General features: G+C 41.9%; 1 protein-coding gene across 1 annotated transcript in view; it reads right to left on the bottom strand.

Annotated features, from left to right (window-relative positions):
- Window positions 1-17,877: 17,877 nt before the first annotated feature.
- The window catches only part of kif26ab (kinesin family member 26Ab), a 95,300-nt gene continuing 91,261 nt past the window's right edge, over window positions 17,878-21,916 (bottom strand). Inside the window, exons 15-17 of the mRNA XM_080750062.1 lie at window positions 21,875-21,898; window positions 21,139-21,289; window positions 17,878-20,734 (exon numbers count right to left, since the gene is read on the bottom strand). Coding sequence (XP_080606188.1) covers window positions 20,553-20,734; window positions 21,139-21,289; window positions 21,875-21,898 — 357 coding nt within the window. The 3' untranslated portion in view covers window positions 17,878-20,552. The remainder of the gene's footprint in view (window positions 20,735-21,138; window positions 21,290-21,874; window positions 21,899-21,916) is intronic.

Below are 21,916 nucleotides of genomic sequence, written 5' to 3'. Positions count from 1 at the left end.
AATCCCTTGCCCTTCCAATGTCTCTCGCTCCCCTGAGTGGGTGTAATTTCATTAGGGAGTCAATCCTAGCTCAACCTACCTCTGCCCTGATCTCCATCCAGTTGCATATCTTAACATTAGCTGTTCCATAATCCTGACCTTGAGCGATAATAATGACCTGTGTATAAGGGGCCGCACCACCCAGTTTGGCCCCCTTTCATAATGAAAGATTGCCTCCGCAATAGCAGCAGGACCCTCTGGTAACTCACCTGATTAATTATAAAATATTATATCTCTAGTATTTGCTGGGATGTGGGACGCCCCCCAGTTTGATTCCTATTAACGGACCTGTGCTGCATGTTACTATCACTGATGCTGATGTTTTTTGTGATAGATGGATAGCAGGTGGAAGATGCTTAATTTCTAACACAGTACAGAACTCAATTTAAAGCAGCTAAAACAAAGCTTAGACCACGGTGGCTCTGAGTGGTTGGTAACGCATCTCTCCCTAGCTCAGTCTCCCTCTCAAAAGACAACTGAAAGACAAACAGAGGTGTAGCCATCCTATTTAAAGATAAATTATGTCTAATTCAATACAGAGGGGTTGAAGTTCACCGTCCTAAACCAATTTGGGAGTATTCACTCTGTTTGATAATTGCTTTAGCACTCAACCTGTAGTTGTAATTACATCACAAGGTTAATATCAGCATTCGGCTACTGTTAATCAAATTCTGTACGGAGTGGGTGAGCATTGCTCTAAAGTTGTGTTGATCGAGTTACCGGCTATCATTTTTCAGCAAATGCGGCCGGATTTCAGCTCCTCTAAGTGGATGATTTGCTGGCTTGCAGTGTCCCCTAGGAAATCAGTCACAGAACAGACATGAAGCAAAAGTGACAAAGGATTCCCCGCATCAAAATAAAACATTAATCATCATGGTTTTACAGGTCTCGTATACATTGTAAGCATAAATTATCAGCAAATTGTCTGCGCGACAACAGTGGAGATGCTCCTTTTAATCTGTCTGTTAATTCCTGAATTAGCCCACACAGAAGAGCATTCATAACAAATCCACATTGATTTTATATGCCAGCAGGACACCTTATACACACATTCAAATAAATAAATAGTAAGCTACAGTAGCTAAAGTCAGGATGTTAAGTCAGGAGAGAGCATTTAAAATCTGTATAGCTGTCTAATTCACCCAAAACAATATTGAACATCACTCAATAACCTTTTGATTGATTAGGAAGGATAGATCATTAGACAGTATTGGGTAATTTATCAACATACTAAGAAGTCATCTCTATGGTACAAAATCCTAGTGTTAATTTCACTCCAAACGTGCAGTGTTGTCTCTCTACAATGACAAAATGGACTATTTTGTACAGTCAGAGTCAATTTAACACTCAGGATTCTGCCGTGTAGTGTCCCTACAGTGTGAAAACCATGCATTCCTACACCTTCAGGGTTAAATTAATATTAACTACAATGTTTACAGTAGCGATGAGCATTGGACAATATATGGATATTATACTGATATTGTGAATGTGATATGAGACTGGGATTTTGGATATCATAGTATCATGATATGGCATAAGTGTTGTCTTCTCTTAACGTACCTGACTGTTATAGCTGTTCTATTATTTGCCTTTATCCGCTAAATATTGATCAAAATTCCAAATATTTTGTGAAAGCACCAATCACCACAATGTTGATAGATAAAAGAAAAAAAAGAACACTGAGGATTTTGCTGTGTAGTGTGTAGGTAAAGGAGGAGGAGACGGCTAAGGGCGCTGTGCCTACAGTAACATCCTCTACATGCTTCTTCCATGCCTTTGCACAAGTTTGCAGGGTTGCATGCTCAATATGAATTTTGCATGGCTTCTCTCCATACTTTGAAAAGACAAAAAGTACCAGGGCTTGTGAGGAGCGTCTGGCATTGCGTTGCCCCCCAGAATCTACTCTGGACCCCCTGCGAGCAGCAGCGTCTGAACTTACTCTGAAGAGGAGAGGAGATGCCTGTCTGCCTGCCTACGCTCGGCCCAGCTACTCCATATTCATGCATGGGTTAGGGGGGGGGGGGGGGGCAGGGGAGGGTGTTCACTCATCATATCCACCAAAAACTCATTCAAAGCCTCTCCTTTCTTGCATGCAAGTTTGTTTGATGTTTGTGGGGGTGTATTGTTGTGCCATTAACCCAGAGGCATCCACAGGCGCCAACAGTGGCTACGCGTCTTGAAATGCAATTCAAAGTATTGTTTCAAAGCATGTCTATGCTTTAAAACCACTTACACCAAACACTGATGTACCAAGAAAATAACCTACAGTATACTCTCACAATGTGTCGCGATCTTACGAGCTTGTAGATTGGCTATCTTTGCTGCGAACACTGGTGTTCTCTGGAGTATAAATTAAATTAAACATTTAGGCCTAGGCTGTTTTTGATGTTCGTCAATAATGACATGCCCAATAGGGACACCAGGGTTAATGTGGTAAACAGGTAACATAACTGTTAATATGCACATTATGCAGGAGGGTTCACCCACATCCCAGGAAATAAATTGTATATAGTAACTATATGCTATATACTATACTATACTATACTATACTATACTATACTATACTATACTAAATCCCTTAAGCATAGAGGTGTTTCTGATTTCATGTGAATCGTTTAAAAAGATAATGCAGGCCCAAACGTATACGGGACATAACTGTTTAAATACAACTGTGATCTGCTTGCTAAAACCATGCCTATACTCTATTCCTATTCATATCCTGTCTTACCTACTTCTGTATCAAGGATGACTTAACATATGTTCCGGCCACATAAAGTTGCTGGTGCAAATGTATTCTCTGTGTGTGCTTAATAAACTCCAGAACATGCTGTGCTGTCATCTTGTCCTCCAAGGTTGCGCTTGCTTCCAGAATGGTAATTCAATCGAATGACCAGTCACCGCCTCTTACTAGAGGAGAGCGATCTGGAGGATGATTTTAAATCACAATAATAACACACACCATGCTCTTGTGTGAGGTGAATGGTTTATGTATGTCATAGACAAATAGATCAGGGTTGCGATCAACAGATAAGAATGCAGCTAACTAGAGTCCAGCTTGTGATTATGCCATTGAAATGCCACCATTTGGATTGTTTCCATTCACAGAGACAGATAGAGAGATTGAGAGAGAGAGAGAGAGAGGGAGGAAGGGAAAGGGAGAGAAAATCATGTTCTTTTTTCATTTAAATAACAGAGCGTTATCGTGCCAAATGGGTTGGAACTACAACAAAAAAAAACATGCAAGGCTTCATCTCAGGATTGCAATGTTGAATTCTTAGACTACACGGAAGGAAATAGTGGTAATGGAGGGTATCCCTGAATATGTGCTGAATATGTGCACTGATCCTCAATTTGACGAGGTGTCAGAGTTTCTCCCCCCCTCCATGCTGAGAAGGGATTTCCCTTGCAGTGCAGGAGTGCCTGTCCGTGGTACACGCATGGCAGGCTATGGCAAACTGTGCCTGCAGTGTATGCCATTACATTTGTCGCGCCGTTGATAAGCCATCGCAGAATTATAACAAAGCAGCCGCGCCCGATCGAATAATCAAAGCACAAAACAAGCAACAAGCCATAATAACCTGCAGTGTGTTTCTGTGCTCAAGGACTGTTTGTCTTCAACGAGTTCTCCCCGTTGTTATCGTGTTACCTTCTTTATCAGAGCATTTGGAGGTTTTATGGTGATGTGATTTATATGGGCTGGTGGCACGTTAATGATGCCAGGGAGCCTTTCCTGCCATCCATATTCATGAACAACTGTGTTTGGGGAACGGTGCTAGGTTGCAGGAGGAGTGGGGGCGGGCTGGGGGGGGGGGGGGGGGGGGGGATTGGGGGTGCCACCAAACGTCCGCCAAAAGACTCCCGGGCACAAAGTCTGCTGATGGCTGGAGTTCACCTGCCTGTAGGCCTGGGCCCACCTGTACACCCAGACCAGTCACGTTCTTCAGAGAGGAGATGAATGGCTAGACAAAGAAACAACATGCTGTGTATCTGCCAAGCTGTTACTCTGCCATTTTGAATCAAGTAGCAGCTGACTGAACAGTAGGCTAGTAATAACTAATAACATAGGGGAGGCTATAACCCTCCTCTAATGTCACTGGTTCTCAACATGGAGTCCGATGACCCCCACAGGTCCTTGTTGGGGGGATGGGGTTCCAGGGGGTTGCCTGCTAAACGATTGATAGTTAAGATCCAAATGGGCTTATGGGTCCATTTGGTTCCATTTGTACACTCTCAGAGTGTAAATATGTATATGTGTAAAGTGTAAATTATCATTGCATAGTATAGATTGGGGTCCCAGAGATGTTATCAAATGGGGGTCAGTGGGCTGCATAGAACATTCGGGGTCCTTGAAATTAAAAAGGTTGAAAATCACTGCTATACTGTATGAAGCCTTCCCAACCCCCCACCATCACCACCACCTCCATATTACACAGCCAAACTGAGTGGATGTAACTGTAACACTGCAGGTTGCAGTTAACTGCTTTTGGACAATAAGACACAGTGTGAAGCCAATAAGCCCCAAAGCTTTATGATGGCAGATTGGAAAATGTGTCCCAACTGTGACGTTTGGCAGCTGACTTGGAAAACAAACGAATTGCAATTTCATAGTCATAATGAGCAGGGCAATACAATCTAAAGCAAATAGTTCACAGATCAACGAGGCTGCACGATCAATTCAAAGAAAGTAAATTCGTTATTTTATCATTTATTACAGAAGTGGACACAAAAAAAGTTGTAGCCTACGCAACCATACACTCTTCAAATTTTGAGGTCTGGGGATAAATCAATTAAAGCCTTCATTCATTGCAATCTATATCAATCCAGAAGGCAACGACATTTCACGTTCTATTAGCAATCACGACCTAATCAATGAGGTGTGCCCCTAAAACAGCTGACAGCTAATTACGAGGGCAGCTCTGTGTGTCATGCCATTCAGGTAACCAGGGGTAATTAAAGAGCAGGAAGAGGTATCTGCTTAAGGTTCTTCGTCGTGTATGGGAGGCGGCAAAGAATGAATTGTGCGGAGGCTCCTGAGTCCCGAGTGAGGCCTAATTTGCAGCTGAGAAAAATCAATAAAATGTTTCTTCTTGGTTGCTATGGAACAACATATACTAAAAACACAATAAGCATTACCTTGGGGAAATTGGCATTGAGAACCTTACCGCTGCTCTTCTGAATTATTCCAACTTCAGGCAAGGAAGAATGAAAGAGATTTCTGGAGCCCATTTTGTATTTTCATTGATGAAACAATAGGTCCAGTATAAAAAAGTTTTTGTTAACCAATTAAACAGCCTGCAATGTTACTCATAAAAGGGAGGTTGGCCACTACTCTCTCTGATTTTACTACCTTTGGGAATCTTCACATACACTGCATCCAAAGAGGACTCCATGGAGAAACATAATCATAAAAAAGAAATAATTAACATTGCTCCAGTATCAAAGTCATCCTTAGATCTTTTGATATTGAGAGGCCACGCACACACACATTGAGAGGCCACGCACACACACACACACACACACACACACACACACACACACACACACACACACACACACACACACACACACACACACACACACACACACACACACACACACACACACACACACACACACACACACAGGAGTACAGTGTGGGCTACAGTGCATCTCCGGAGACCTCGTACAGTGTTATAATTTCTACCTCAAGAGGAAAGCCTATGTGCTGCAGGGAAATCGACAGCTGTGGTTGGGTGGAGCGTGATTAAAGCCAGGAAAAGTCTCTGGGTCAAGTGAACATCCATGTAGTAAAATTATATAGTCTTTTTAGATTCACTTCACTCTGGCTCCCTCATTCTCTCTGTCACTTTTCCTTCACAGTCCATCTTGAGTTTCCTTCACTCCACTCATCATTACCAGTGTGGTGAGAGGCCCTCCACTCCCAGTGTGAGGGGAGTGCATGTGTGTCTCAGGCAGTGGTGTAAAGTAACCGAGTACTGTGCCTAAGTACAATTTTGAGGTATTTGTACTTTACTTGAGTAATTCCAATACTTTTACTTCTACTCCACTACATCTCAGATCCAAATATTGCACTTCTACTCCAATACATTTTATTTTGTTACTTTGAATATTTTGATTATTATTACAAAGCATACATTAACCACTTCAACCTTATATACATTTTGGCCATTTGAAAATAGCAGATCTACAAGCTCACAATGTGTCGCAATGCGACACAATGTGATTTTTATACATTTGAAAACTTTAATGGGACACTTTTGGTACTTCAAGTACATTTTGAATTCCGGACTTTTACTTGTAACAGAGTATTTCTATATTGCAGTATTGATACTTTTACTTAAAGGGGAAGACCACCTATTTTCAATATTGAACTATGTCATTAATATACCCCCCCCCCCCCCCCTTCTGTGTTGCCTAGAACTGGAGGATTGATTTTGGGGTTTGTATTGAAAATCACACCGAGATGACATCACACCGCCACGCTGTAAAAACGGTCCTTTTTCTTGTTATCATAAATATCTGCATCATTCATTTAACTTGGGTAAATGAGCTTTATAAATATAATACAGCTGTGTGGGGCGATATTATTATAGTATAAAGGAGGAAAAACATTAAGTAGGCTACTCTTATTAACAATTAAATACTATAACTGACTGATTCATTGTAGCCAATATGATTGAATAATAACAACAAAAAACATATTGCCACATGTATAACAATTCAGTCAGACCAAACACAAGGAAGAATAATCCATACATAAGGGTATCAAAACACTTTCATTCTCCCCCTTCTTTGACTGTGGATTGAATAGTGATGAGAGAGACAGGACTGTGTGAGCCTGGCAGCCAATTCAAACAGGCAAACAGCAGGACACTCGCTTCCTGCCAGACAAGCCGCCATCGCGGCAACTGTTGCTACGACGCAGACCTGCCAGCCTCTGTTTGATCAGCGAGTGTGTGAATGATCTAGGATGAACAGTGCAGGGAAGAGAAGGCCGGGTCTTAAATGTTATGTCATTAACCACTTTCAACCTGTCATTTTGGCAAAAAATAAATAAAACCAAAAACCTTTCAAAATATTTCAAAATGTGCCAATTAAAATTTCTTTAAATAGCTAAAATAGCAGATCTATAACCTCACAACACGTCGCATTAGTAATGAACCCCGCACGCATTCCACTTCAGACATCGCAACCAACCACTGGCAGACTCCTGTCAACAACGTGCGCCAATCAAGCAATACACCTTGAGACAGACAGAGAACACAACAAGCCAGTAGGCCTATTTGGGCTCTCACCGCTGTGGTGCAGCTGAAATTGCCTGAAGACAATCATGTATTATCTCTGGTTGACAATGAAGCGGCCCGTCACTGCTGAGATGGAAATGCCTGGGGAGGAACAGGAATCCTCACAACTATAATCATCATCATCATCTAAATGTGTGAATGAAAACGGCACACACAATCAAAAGGTGTGAGTGAGGTGAACACAGAAGTACAAAAGGATATATGACGAGGCTTTCTTTCTGACAGGAGGATAAGTTCAAAGGTTGAGGCATAGGGGATCCATTTTATGTTTCCTTTTTGTTTTTCTTTTTGTGGAAAAAAATAAAAAAATAAAAAGGAAACCAGTATAATATATTTATCGATGGGTTGAGACAACCATTCAAACCAGGCTTTTTGCCAGGATGCACAGAATTGAACACGGATGCATGCGTGTTTAGCATGCTGTGTTCCCGATCAGGAACGCTGCTTCACATTGAGCCATCTGCTCCAGTCTAAAGCCAGGCAGATTGATTTCAAGGTATGTTGTTATTGTTTCCTATGCATAATAGTTTTCATCATAGTGAGCTTCAACAGATGAAATTTGTTGTCTTTTTAGGGTTCATCCACCACACATCATTTGCACTCTGCAAATTTCATTGTAATCCACCCATTCAATTGTGAGATCTTTTGTGTGCAGATTTTTGGGCTAAGTTCTAGAGGAAAAGACCATGGAGTCACCAAAATCAAGATGCGTGAAAGTTTGGCCTAATGGTGATGCTACAGGAAAGGACTGCTACTGGAGTCACCAAAATCATTAAGGTTCATCCGTCGGGAACATGGAAGTGGACGTTTTTTGGGAGCCACTGTCTGAGCCACTGCCACCTAAAATAAACCTCTGGGAAATCAGATTGAAAATAAACTGACCAACAGAAACAGCAATCCTTATAGCCACTTAATGGGGCTAAAAAGGTGTTCAACCCACCACAAGAATACTGGCTTTCATTACATAATTATATTTTATTTTTTGTCTATGCGCCCCATTCTCCGACCACAGCAAAATCCTCAGTGTTATTTAAGATTTAAAAAAAGTGAACAATATGGACCCTTATGTGTCCATAATAATCTTGGCACTGATGGAATATTTCATTAGTGCCTGCATGGCATTTGGTGAAAACACTGTGCTGAGTAGTTGTCGGTTGAGTGCGCCAGTTTAATGCCCTCAAACTAAAGGCCTATAATGTTTTTTTTTCTGTTATCTATTGAGAACCACATTTCACGAACCGGTGCAACTTGGCCCAGTCTGGTCCTGCATAACATTGACTATACATGCAACACTGGTATAGAAGTTTTCACTTTTGAAGGTTGTTTATGTGCAGAAAAGCAATTTATCACAGGAGACTGCAGAATGTCCCACAGAATGAAGGTGCTGAGAGAGCAATCAAAGCCTTGAAACATCAAGGTTTCCGACAGAATGCAACAAAGGCTCCTGACAGAATGCAACAAAAGGGTTCATCCCAGTAAACAGACAGAGCAGAACCGATTCTGCTTTGGAGGCCATAGGGAAATCCAATTCATCTCATCGTCATAATGTAGACCTGCAGCAACATTACTCATTGCTTCTCAGAGTTACAGTTTGCACAAGAAAACAGAAATTCTACAGCAGCACAATACTCATGCTGTGAGGGTTGGCACTGAACCACCCAGAAAAAGGACAGGATATACAGTAAATTACTTCAATCATGATGATTTGAAAATGAGAATTCAGCTTCTGGCAGAAAATGCTTCAATCTTTTAAGGCAACTATGTCCCACTTTAACACCTTGGACGATGGACACATTATGGATTACTTATTTTTTTTCTATAAGAGTAGCCAATGCTATCAAACTGCCTTTATTTGAAAATGGTTAGCATAAAGTCAGAAAGAGGAAGGATATTGGCCAGCTGCTAATACAACCAGTAAGACTCCCTAATCGGGAGATAAGCGACCGTAGGTCACTTATCTCCACAAATAGGGCAAAAATGTGTTTTTCCAAAATCTGCCTGAGCCATGTTGATGACATGAGTGTAGACATACTGTGTAGTGATTTTCGTGATTTTAGGGCAACATCTGTAGGAGCAGTGTCCAAAAATGTGTTTTTAAAAATGGGCCTGAAGGTGGCGCTATATGGGACAGATTCATGTTGATGGGATGAGTGTAGACATATTGTGTAGCAATTTGCGTGATTTTAGGGCCAAAACTGTAGGAGTAGTGGGCAAAAATGTGTTGTAAAAATCGGCCTGAAGGTGGCGCTAGAAGAGGGCCATGTGAGAAATGAGGGGTGGGGTCTCCGCGTTGCCTTGGCGGACGAATAGGTACCGGCCCCGGCTCTCCCGGACGCTCCTAGGCCGAGTTACGGCATTTTATGTGAGCTGCAGTGGAGGGGGTCCTCCACTGGGGGCGTCACCACTTTTGCATCCGTTCTGGAGCACCAGGAGTGGGTGGTCCCCAGGAATTCCCCGTGAGCAGCCCCGTTGGGGTGGTCATTTGGTAATTTTTGCACATGTGCTCATTTTTTACACTTGGGGGTCCCCGAGGGAGCTGGGGGTCCCTGGAGCTCCGGGGGTCCTTGGAGGTTGTAGTTTGGCAGGTAAGGAGTGCGTGTGCAAAATCTGGCATGGATCAGGGCAACGGTTGCGGAGATATGAGCAGGGCAAAAGTGTGACGTGTGACGGACGGACTGACTGACGCACGGACACCTGGTGGAGCTTTCTGTAGTAAGTGCGACCTATGGTCGCAATAAAATACAAAATTACAAATATACATTAAAAACTCACACAAAGGCACCGGCATAAAATTCAACACAGCACTATGGGCTATTACTGCACGTCTAACCCTTCACAAATGATTCATTATTACTAGTAAGACTCGCCCCAAGGGTGAGGTCGCAATCCCCATATATGGGCACCAGTAAGACTCCCTAATCGGGAGATAATAGGGCAAAAATGTGTTTTTCCAAAATCTTCCTGATCCATGTTGATGACATGAGTGTAGACATACTGTGTGGTGATTTTCGTGATTTTAGGGCAAAATCTGTAGGAGCAGTGTCCAAAAATGTGTTTTTCAAAATCGGCCTGAAGGTGGCGCTATATGGGACAGATTCATGTTGATGGGATGAGTGTAGACATACTGTGTAGCGATTTGCGTGATTTTAGGGCAAAAACTGTAGGAGCAGTGTCCAAAAATGTGTTTTAAAAATCGGCCTGAAGGTGGCGCTAGAAGAGGGCCATGTGAGAAATGAGGGGTGGGGTCTCCGCGTTGCCTTGGTGGACGAATAGGTACCGGCCCCGGCTCTCCCGGACGCTCCTAGCCCGAGTTACGGCATTTTATGTGAGCTGCAGTGGAGGGGGTCCTCCACTGGGGGCGCCACCACTTTTGCATCCGTTCTGGAGCACCAGGAGTGGGTGGTCCCCAGGAATTCCCCGTGAGCAGCCCCGTTGGGGTGGTCATTTTTGCACATTTGGTCATTTTTTACACCTGGGGGTCCCCCAGGGACCTGGGGGTCCCTGGAGCTCCGGGGGTCCTTGGAGGTTGTAGTTTGGCAGGTAAGGAGTGTGTGTGTGCAAAATTTGGCATGGATGGGGGCAACGGTTGTGGAGATATGAGCAGGGCAAAAGTGTGTCGTGTGACGTGTGACAGACAGACGGACGGACGGACAGACGGACAGCCGGTGGAGGTTTTGATAGTAAATGCGACCTACGGTCGCAATAAAATCTCCATATGGGCATAAAAGGGACAAGGACAGAATTAATTTGCAAGTGTGACTCGCATTGCGGCAACCACACTGGGAGACTGACACAATATGTCCATATATGGGCATTCCCAGATATGGCCTTAATATTGATGACATCAGGGATCTCCGTATATGGGCAAAAAATGGACAAGGACAGAATTAATTTGCAAGTGTGGTTGCCATGACACAAGTCACACTTAATGAATTCTTTCTTACAATTTGAATTTTCCCCATTCAAGTCTATGGGTGAAATTAATTCTCAAATAAATGAATGGCCTTATATGGAGCATGAAATGAGGTGTGACTGACTCACTGACATGAGGCGGGGGTTTTGATACTAACTGCTCCCTACGGTTGCAATCATCTGTCTGATCCACCACCATAACCTTAAGGTGACTCAGTGTACAGTTTGTCAGTTTGACCCCTAATTCTGACATATGGAACGAGCAGGAACAGGTGAAATAGAACCCGGCCCATTTCAGCCCATCTTGCCTGCGCGTGTCCTTGGGCGACGTTGCGTCTCCCTGGAGTGGACTGAACAAGCAAGGAAGCCCCCCCCTGTAGTCCCTGGTTCTGCTGTCCACCAGATGGTGGCTGCTGGGAGCCAGCTAAGAGCCTGACTGGTGGTCAATGAAATTTAAGTGGAGGAGGGGGTTGTTGCCTGCGAACTGGCATCTTCAGAAAGACTAATTAAAAAATGTATTTTTCATCACTCCGGTCCATCTGTTAAAGAGCATAACCTGATGGAATGGTTCAACAGTCATGTTCGTGCAAGCGATTAAATTACCCTGGTTTCTCTACGGGAATAACAACATTTCTTTATGGTCATTATTCACCTGTGTGCAATTTTACAAAACACCTTTTACACACCTTTTACACACCTTTTACAAAACAAAGACTTTTAACAAGAGGACCAAACCACTAACCTGACTGTTGTGTACTGCAACCTATCCAACAAGATGTTTTATGTTTTATGTTGAGAAGCCCATTTCCCCAAATATGAATATTCATTGCAAATTATCTTCTCACATCAGTATTCTAAAAACATTCTAAAGTGCAGTCTCTAAACAATGCTTTTATGTAAATCAGCATTTATCAACAAGCAATCTGGACCATGGAACTATAAGACCACAGCTAAAAACAAGGTCAGAGCATGTAAAGATAGACAATAGTTCCCCTCATCAACAGACAAGGTCAGTAATTCATACCATGCATGGTCAGATGTAATTAATTCACAACTGTGGTCTATTAGCATTCCACGAGTCAACAATGTCAATTCTGGCACTAGTCCTGTACAATAACAATCAAATTAAATTAATCAGTTTCAAGTTACTGTATAGAAAATTTGCCACATGTTGTGCCCACTCTTAACAACCGGACTAGAACACACACAACCTTTGTCTGTTGCCAGCTCACTGTCAAATAAAATCAGAGCTGGGCTTTGTGCGTCTCCATCAGCTCAACACACACAATCTTTGCCAGCCCCCAGGTCAACCCACCGCAGGCCATTTCATATACTGACCCTTATCCTGCTCCACATTACTGTCCAAACCACAGGGGGTGGAGAAAGACTATGAGAGATCAGAAAGGCTAAATGAAGAGGTAGATCGTATTCACAGGGCTCCAAGTAGTTGCAATTTGTAATTTGTACCAATATGGCAATTCATTAAACGCATCACATCTATCATTATAACACGTAACCGCAAGGCTCCCATTTTACTAATGTTGCCCTGCTGCCTGCTAAATCGTACAGTAAACGAGCTTAAGTCCTCTGTGATAGATCACTTCAGTTATCTCTAAAAAGGTAATTTATTCACGCTAATTAAAAGTAATTAATTGGTCCGGTTTGATTTGGTGCCTCAAGTGTTATCTCCTCTCAAAGTCAGGGTGTTAAAACTTCCCTCCCAGAACTTAAAGACCTTATATTTAAAGTAATTTGGGACCCTGCAATATCTTTGTACAAACTTCTCACTATTGTCTCCGCCTGGACAAAGGCATGGCCGGGACTATGTTTTGCCGTCTGTCCGTCTGTTAACAGCTAATCTCCGGCACTGTTGGCCAAATCAACGTGAAACTGTGCACAAACACTCTGTGGATACCAGAGCAGAACCTCTGTCCCAATTTCTGTATGATCATTTTTCATATTCCATCCTGATTGGCTAAGATTGGCATCTAAAGTTTGCAGGAGTGGTCCGTTTTGAACTAAATGCCTCAAATCATGAACACAGCGTCCGATTACCAGTGATGTCATTACGTGCGCATCCCGCATCAAAAACTCATTCAAGTCACCCAGGGACTCATTCATGTCATGGTCCTGGGGTCCCAGGGATGCGCCTCCATTGGAGTCCATGTTAAAATAATTTTAACATTTAATATAAATTGGGGTCCCAGTGATATAAATATAATTAAATGGGTGTCTGTAGCCTAGTGTATTTAGAAATCCTAGTTCTAAGTTCAAACATTAGCCAAATTGTAAAATAAATATAAGAAATAGGCAAACATTTTGAAAATAGCTGATCTATAAGCTCACAGCGCTCGAAAACATTGTATTGAGGACTCATAAAACTTTTCTGGGACCCATTTGAATGACCACCTGTGGGTCCATGGACCCATTACATTGAAAACCTAGTAACATCACTGGATTACTGTGAAACCTTGCACGCACATTCCCACTTGGTCTCTGGTGACCAAGTGCCGCTGTTGCGTCACACACACGTACGCACGCACGCACGCACGCACACACACACACACACACACACACACACGCACGCATCACCGCTCACTTCAAACTTGGTTTGATTTTTTTATAGTCAATTCTGATTGGCTAAGATTGTCATCTAAAGTTTGCACGAGTTGCAAGTTTTGAACAAAATGCTTCAAATCATGAATACAAAGTGAAAGTTCACTGTAAACACACCTGTTTTAGTGCCACTAGGAGGCCGGCCAAGCACTTTTTGTAGTCTAATCTGTTTTGGGGAGATGTCAATAATTATGACCCCCTGAAGCACCCAATGAGTGAGCGAGTGAGCAAGAGAGAGAGAGAGAGACCGACAGACAGAGGTGTGAGCCTTACGTCTCCCCCAGCCTCAGATAATTTAAAGACTTTTTCTCTGCACCAGCTTGTTTTAATTACTGAGAATAAGTGGCAGCATTTGGTCAGGTTTATGGCACTTCTTGAAAGAGCAGGCTTTAGACTGAGCAATCTGTGGGATTGCAGCGCTATAAATCCAGATGTGAGCAAACCCCTACCACTAATGCTCAGGGCATATCCAGGTAAGCCATCTCTGGTTGGGGAATCATAATCAACCTATTTTACATGTGTAGCCATAATCAACACCCAGTCTTTGGATCACATGAAAAATCATCTACAAAAAAAAAAAAAAAAGAAAGATATATATAATATATATATATATATATGGACTATCTTAGGGGTTGTATCTTGTATCGATTTAAGGATTTGACTGTGTGTACGTGATTGTGTGAAATAACAGCAAGATCCAAAGACCTTGAAATCACAACCAATAAAGTGTAAAATTATGGGGTTAACTGAAATACTAATTGAGAGAAAAAAAGGATGGATTAAGTAAAATAAAATAGACCAAATTATTAATTATGATGGACAGAGACCGCTCTCAGAATAAATATTCGGATGATATAATGGTGTCAAAAAGAATAGCATGACAGACAAATGAACTCTCCAATCCTTTGCAGATAACAGAGCCATAAGTGAAAATCCTAACACTGATTCTGAGCCAGTGTTAGCAGGGGGGTGATGGGAGGAACCTCTGACTTTTCCCTGAACTCATCTCTATTATTCTCATCCAATCTCCTACTCCGTTCTTAATAGGATGAGAGCCTTAAGGCAAAAGGGGCAGGAGAACACTGGGCTTACTGGGCTAACTGGGCCACAAGCACGCCGACGCAGCAGCAGTCCTGAGCTGACAGTGTCTGTTCCGATTCAGAAACAAACAACACAGATTAATGAGGTACAGTATGGTCAGAGGCTGAGCTGTCTGTTTTCTGAGCTGTCTGCTTTTCACAGCCTTCTGATTTAGGGAATATATGCATTCAAAGGCTCAGTCATTTGATTTAACTCAAATGACTTAAATTAACAATGACTTAAATTAACAATGAGAGTATTTTACTGAGTTCTAATTCTTATTAGATTGCTGTTTACGTTTAGTCCATTGCCCCATGTTTCATTGACCTGAGAGGAATGAGGTGCAGCATTGTAGTTATTTTAAAGTCAGTGGCATTAAATAATTATTAGATAAGATGAGGTAAGATTAAATGAGAACCCAAGGAATCATTTCTACACTGAGAAAGTGCAGTCAAAACAAAAAACAAAAAAGAATTTGCCTCTTAACAGATAGACAAGGTAGTATGTATGCGAAATCCTTTCACTTCCTGTTGCGCATAGATGCTGTATTTTTGCCCAACAGTGATTTATAATAGTCATACAGCAGTGTCCTGTGCCAAAAATAGATGATCTACAAGCTCACAACACGTCAATGCAATCTATTGCAAGCTTGTAGATGTATTATTGTCATTGTTGCTAGACACTATCTGATGGAGTATGAATTAGGCAGAACTTTGAGTGTTGATTCTTCGCCACAGTGTACAAGTACATTTCACCCAACCAATTCTGATGTGACCTACTGGAACTGCACCTTGCGGTCTCAAAAGGAGTCAAAGCGCACCCAAACCCGGTGCAGCCAAAGGCTAAATCAACCCATGGATTTGATTAGAAACACAGTGACCAGCTGTTCTTGCCAGGCAGCCAAATCAAAACGAATAAGGAGAAGACAAGATGGCACTGCACAGCGTGGCAATAGTATACGGTACAGTATAGTATACACCTACACTCATCATCAGAACTCAACCATTTCTGCATCACACTCTTTAGAAACCCACTGGATATAGATTAGTACTGCATACTAATATATCAAACTGCAGCTTCAGCATACAACTTGAATCTTGTACATCCAATTAAAATGTTATTACGCTGTAGTCATGGCATGCTATTGCACATTTGCAGACAACTAACCACTCTGAACTGATGACTATCCAGGGAGGCATGAACTCAGACCTGAATAAATGTACAGTATCTTGACATATCTAGTGTTTCTATTATCTGCAAGGAACTACACTAGCTTTAATGGGAAGATTAGTAATTGCACCTTTGTGCATTTCTAAAGAGAATGGCCTGAATGGTGAATGGTCAGAGTTAATCCATATGTGCATGTGGGCCGGGTGAAATAAAAAGAAATGCTACATTATGAGTCATGGCTAAATATACTTCGTTGTCTTTGCCGAAAATAACAGATTGTCACCTGAAAAACAATGCAAGAGACAGACACAACAACAACAACCTACCTGCAGCATCCCGGACAAGCCCCTGGCATCCTGCAGCATCTTATGTCAGTGCAGATGATGGCATTGTATCCTCAGCTGATCCAATGTCTATGGAAATACAGGACTTAATCAAATGAACATCTAGTCAATGAGGTGGGCATTTTGTAAGTTTTGTTTACAGTCTATTAATTATGAAACTTATTCATCATACTCATCATCCTTATTTTGGACCGCGGCATGGTTAATACGAAGAAAATCAGTAGGTACCCAGAAGGTTGTGAAGTAAATCACAAAACACTTCTAATAAAATAATTTAGACAGACAGACAGACAGACAGACAGACAGACAGACAGACAGATAGATGGCATAAAACATTGAACAACTTACTCGTGTCTATCTGTCACAACCATAGGTCACAACATTCCAGCGATCAGCATCCGACTCCTTTGACCTGAATGGAATTGAGCCCGCTTTTTCAGCCTGAACTCTGAATGTAAACTTTCTGAAAAGCAGCAGTTGCTAACCCTAATTCAGTAATCATTCATTGGTAACACCTGCTGTGCTTAAATCCTATTTAACTCGGTCTACTCTGCTCTCCGCGGTGTATTGTATAATTGTATTCTATATTTCATTCATATAGGCCTCCACTGTTGCTTGCATTTTTTCGAGCTTTCGTTTGAATTAACCCCCCCTGCCCCATGGCCATAGCTTTTAAGACATTAACTAGCAAACACCAGTTTTAACTCAAAACGGAGCGTATTTTCTCAAAACGCGCAAAGTGCATCAACAAAGAGACAGGATAGGCCGGCCAGGTGACAGTATAAAGCCTAATTGTTGCGGGGACATGCAAACAAACGCTTTTTTTATGTGCATTTTTTTAAGATTTATCGCAAAAAGGTTGAAAGTGGTTAGTGGCCCAAGAGCAGAGAATGCAAAAAAGACTCACCTCGAATGACACCGTCAGTTCAAGAGAAAAGTTGGATTCTTGACAGTAGGTAGGCCCAAAGAATACAGGAAAGGTCGACCTAAAACAAATTCGGCCCAACTCGTTTCCCAACGGGTCTGTGGCCTTAAAGGGCCACTTCACCTCTGGGACAACCCTATCTTATTGGAGCTGTGTGAAGCACAGGCTCCCTATACGTGGCTGTGTGGGTCTGTGTGTCTGTCTGTCTGTCTGTGTGTCTGTGTGTATGTAGCCTGAACTTCCTAAACTTCGGCACGCTACTAGTCCCACAGTTTTGCCACCACACACTCGCGCCATATGTCAAATCGACCGGCTTACTCGGGAATCTTGCATATTAGACCTATATATTGTATGGTGCCCACATACCAGTCCAGTAAGCCATATGAGAATCTTCCATATCTGTTATACATTACCTGTAAGGGTGGAAACTACACATCTTATGTGACGTAAAAGTGACGAGAAAGAATGTTCAACTCAGAATCATCAATAAGAAGAAACATTTTTATTCACAGGTACTGTAAAACACAAGCTGCCTTATCATACATTTATACACAGGGTCAGAAAATCCTATACAAAACCAAGGATATTTGAAAATATGGGTTTTGATATGAAATATGACCTTACATATAATAAATTCTTGGAAAAAAGGTCTCAGTTTGGTAATAGTTATTTAATTCATGAGCCTAACCCCACATTAGTGAAAACCGGGGTTATTATAAAAAATTAGAATGGTAAAAATGGAGTAGAAATCATTCATAAAAAAATGATTAAAAAATCTCATGCAGCATCTTCAGAGGGGGCCTGAGAGTATATCTTTGTAAAGGAAACAAAACAAATTCATATTTGTCCCAAGTAATAGAAAGCAAACACATCAAAATGAAACAAAAATAACCACCATCGATCTCATTGTTTCGATCTCATTTGATTCAAAGCAAACACATTCTTGGCAGCTACATAGAGCTGATATCATGATTGATTTTGCTTAACAGTGTCACAATCTTTTGCTCATATTCACTGCACCATTACACACAAAAGAAAAACTCTCCTCTGACAATTCTTGAGTCTTTGATTAAGACACGGAACCAAATTTTAGTTGAACAGCCTTTGCATGTGAAGAAAACCATTGTGAACACAAAAGGCATGTTAGTGTCGTTAGACCAGAGCTCGTTGGGGCAATGAGCCATGGTAAACGGTGTGCTGCAAGCTCATAGTTCTGTACTGTAGTTCTGTACTGAGGTTCTTGTAATTGTTTTGAGTGAACATTGTATGAATGCATAGAACCGAGGGTTGGCACCGTTTGAAAAGAGTAAATAATATGAGGCCATTAGACTTGTAGCATGTCATCTCTGCCCTTCTGTTGTTTACAGTGTGTGTGTGTGTGTGTGTGTGTGTGTGTGTGTGTGTGTGTGTGTGTGTGTGTGTGTGTGTGTGTGTGTGTGTGTTGCACCCGGTCCAAGCCCATTTACAAAGAAAATGTATCTCAATGATGGGCACAACTTAGCCCCATATAGAACCTCACCCTCCGCTGCATACTGTTGTGCTCCGAGATTAGGTCCTACGGGGTATCACTGGGCTGCCTCCTCACCGAGGTAGATCACCCTTTCCCCGAAATTGTATACAAAAAGTAAAGGTAGTTCCACGCTCCCAGAGTATGATTTTCCATCCGGCGGTACATAAAACATGCACTACGGCTTTGGGAAATGGTTTAAATCGCTTATTTAGTCTCATTAAATCCGGAAAAGCCGTACTGGCAGGTGCCAGTACTTCTCCCTTCCCATTGTACTGTAGCAGAATAAGGAGCAGTACTGGCAACTGCCGCCGGGGGAGTTCCGGTTGAATGGGAAACATACACTGGCTGACAAAACTAGCGATCTAACCGCTAGTTTCATGCCGTAGTGCATGTTTTACGTACCGTGGGATGGAAAATCATACGAGCATGGAACTACCTTTACTTTTTGGATACAATTTCGGGAAAAGGGTTATCTACCTCGGCGTGGAGGCATTCTACCCCAGCCCGGTGATATCCCTGTAGGACCTCATCCCGGAGCACAACAGTACGCAGCGGAGGGTGAGGTTCTATATGGGGCTAGGCACAACTATGCATGTCCTTTAAGTACCCAGCATGCTGTCCTCATAGAATTGGAGGGGGGTTTAGGCATGTCAAACTCATGTTATACAAGGTCACTAAAATAACCACATACTGTAATGGTTCAACATCACTAACCAGGTATCACAGCATTTCACTAATTGATATGTTCTGGCTTATTCCCAAATTTCCTGTTGGATAAAAATGGACAATCAACCATAGTTCAAATAAACTATTCCAATCTAAACCCCAACATAACTGGTGCTGCATCTATAAGTGCAACCACTGAGACCCATTCTGATCAAGGCAACTGGAGGGAGATAACATGAATGAACCCAACCTGGCTAGCTTTCACAGGCCAGCTGGCAGTAGATGAGTGATATCAGTAAATGTAGTCCTTTTGTTTTTGACGAGATAACACAGACTAGTTTGAAAAGCTAGAAAACTACAGAGATAACATAAGGCGCAAGAGGTTGGATGAACATGGATAAAATGCTGACTGAGGTTTGGAAACATGAGAAAAGGCAAAGTCTGGGGGCGCAATAACATTAGCTTATTGCTTTTATTTTTTCCTCTTTATTTTTTTCTTCCCTACAAATGATATTTTGTACACACCGCATAATCATATAAATACACTATACAATGCAATATAAAATATTTGTTTTCTTAAAAGGAATATGTTCAGGATTGGCTTAGGTATGCTGGTTAAGATACCTGCTGCACCATACGAAAAATAACGCATCAAAAACAAGTAAAAAAGGCACTTCCAGGTGTCGATCATTGACTCTTGGGTAAATGATGGCCACTATCTTGCCGTGCAGGCAACACTGTCGCATTTGTGTACTCGCTTCTCTCCCATTTCAAAATGTTCAATACAACGAGGCACTGCAGCTAGTGGTTAAGATCTCATCCATCTTCATGCAAAGATTCACTTTCATCCGATCTCGATCTCCAGTCTGTTGTTCTGTTTTTTTTTCCACTTGTCCCTTCATTCCAGCCATATCTAGGAACTGTCTGCTACATTTCATCATCATCCTTCTCTTACTTCCCGAACTCTCCATATCTACTTCCTCTTGTCAGACTTCTACTTCACGCAGTCCCTCCTGAGTGCCAGATGTTGACATGCTGATGTCAAAGCAGGTCACCATCATCACACGTGACTTGCATAGGTTGACGCAGAACTCCAGCTCGTCTGTGGCCTGTCCCAACGCCTCCAGGTACTCTGCTGACTCCTTGTCTAAATCCTGGTCCACCTCAACTATAAGAAAGGTGACAGGGAGTTTCAGTTAGTATATGGTCGGTAATGAAAGGTTTTTAAAACAGCAGCTTTGCTGATTTGTAACCTGAATACTATCGTTCTGTTTTGAGGACATTATTTATGAACGCAACACTTCCCAAAATGTTATGTGTCTCTAGATCTCGCTGTCTAGACACTGGAAGATTAGACAGCAACACAGAACACAGAAGAATGCATTGAGAAGTGTAAATTCAGATTTTCACACGTCCTCTCCACAAGAGAATGATAGGAATCTGCTTGAAGCCACCCTTTAAACATCAAGGCAAATGCTATGTTCCATATGTGCTTATTGCATGTAACATAAAAGCAAAATGGCCAAGTGTGACTGTTGTCAATGCTATGCGATGCATTCAACGGCTACTTACACTCTCCTATCCACTTCCTGGGATCCATCATTAGTCGGACCTTAGTCTCCTCCAGCTCCTCCCACAATGCATCATGTTTTAGTCTCAAGTCCTTCACTTGCTGTTGCCTTCTCTCCAGCACCTTGAGCTTACTGTTAAAGTACTGCAGACCCTGGGGGAAAGAGGAAAATAACAAATGAATACAGTGAAGGTTACAATAACACCAACAAATAAAACAACTTTCAGGCCAACATCTATCCATAATTGGACTGAAAACTTAAATTTGGGACTAAAGAAACAAAAACAGTCTGTAGTCAGAAAGAATCCTTTAATAATGAGTGTCCCCCAGGTCACAATCAAAGTGTATTGTAAAACATTCTATTCTATTTTGCCCTTCTTACCACTAAATACCAATGTGAATATTTATGAAAGAAATAATAGGGTATTTTTTCTGAAATCACACAGATTAATTTCCGTTTGGTAGCTATCTTTTCTTTCAATGTTAGATACTACAGTTGTTTTCTAAAGAATGGGAGGATATACAGACACAGTGGTGTATACTGTATTAACATGTGGCTATTTTCCAGGTATTGTAATATAAGAATGTCTGTTTCCTCTTACAATGAGGCTCAGTCTTACAGCAGATTATGGTCATACAACTAAAACAATGTACTTCCATCTACAAACTAAACTCTTAACTCCCATTACAGAACATGTCCTTGTAATTAAGTCTCAGGCACTGAAAAGAATAACATACCTTTTCAACATCCTGAAATGGTTGCTGAAGACAGGAAGATGG

The sequence above is a fragment of the Nannobrachium achirus genome (assembly GCF_963921795.1).
Source record: "Nannobrachium achirus genome assembly, chromosome: 20".
Lineage (NCBI taxonomy): Eukaryota > Metazoa > Chordata > Actinopteri > Myctophiformes > Myctophidae > Nannobrachium > Nannobrachium achirus.
Note: the sequence above shows the minus strand (reverse complement) of the source record. Positions and strands in the feature narration are given on the sequence as shown.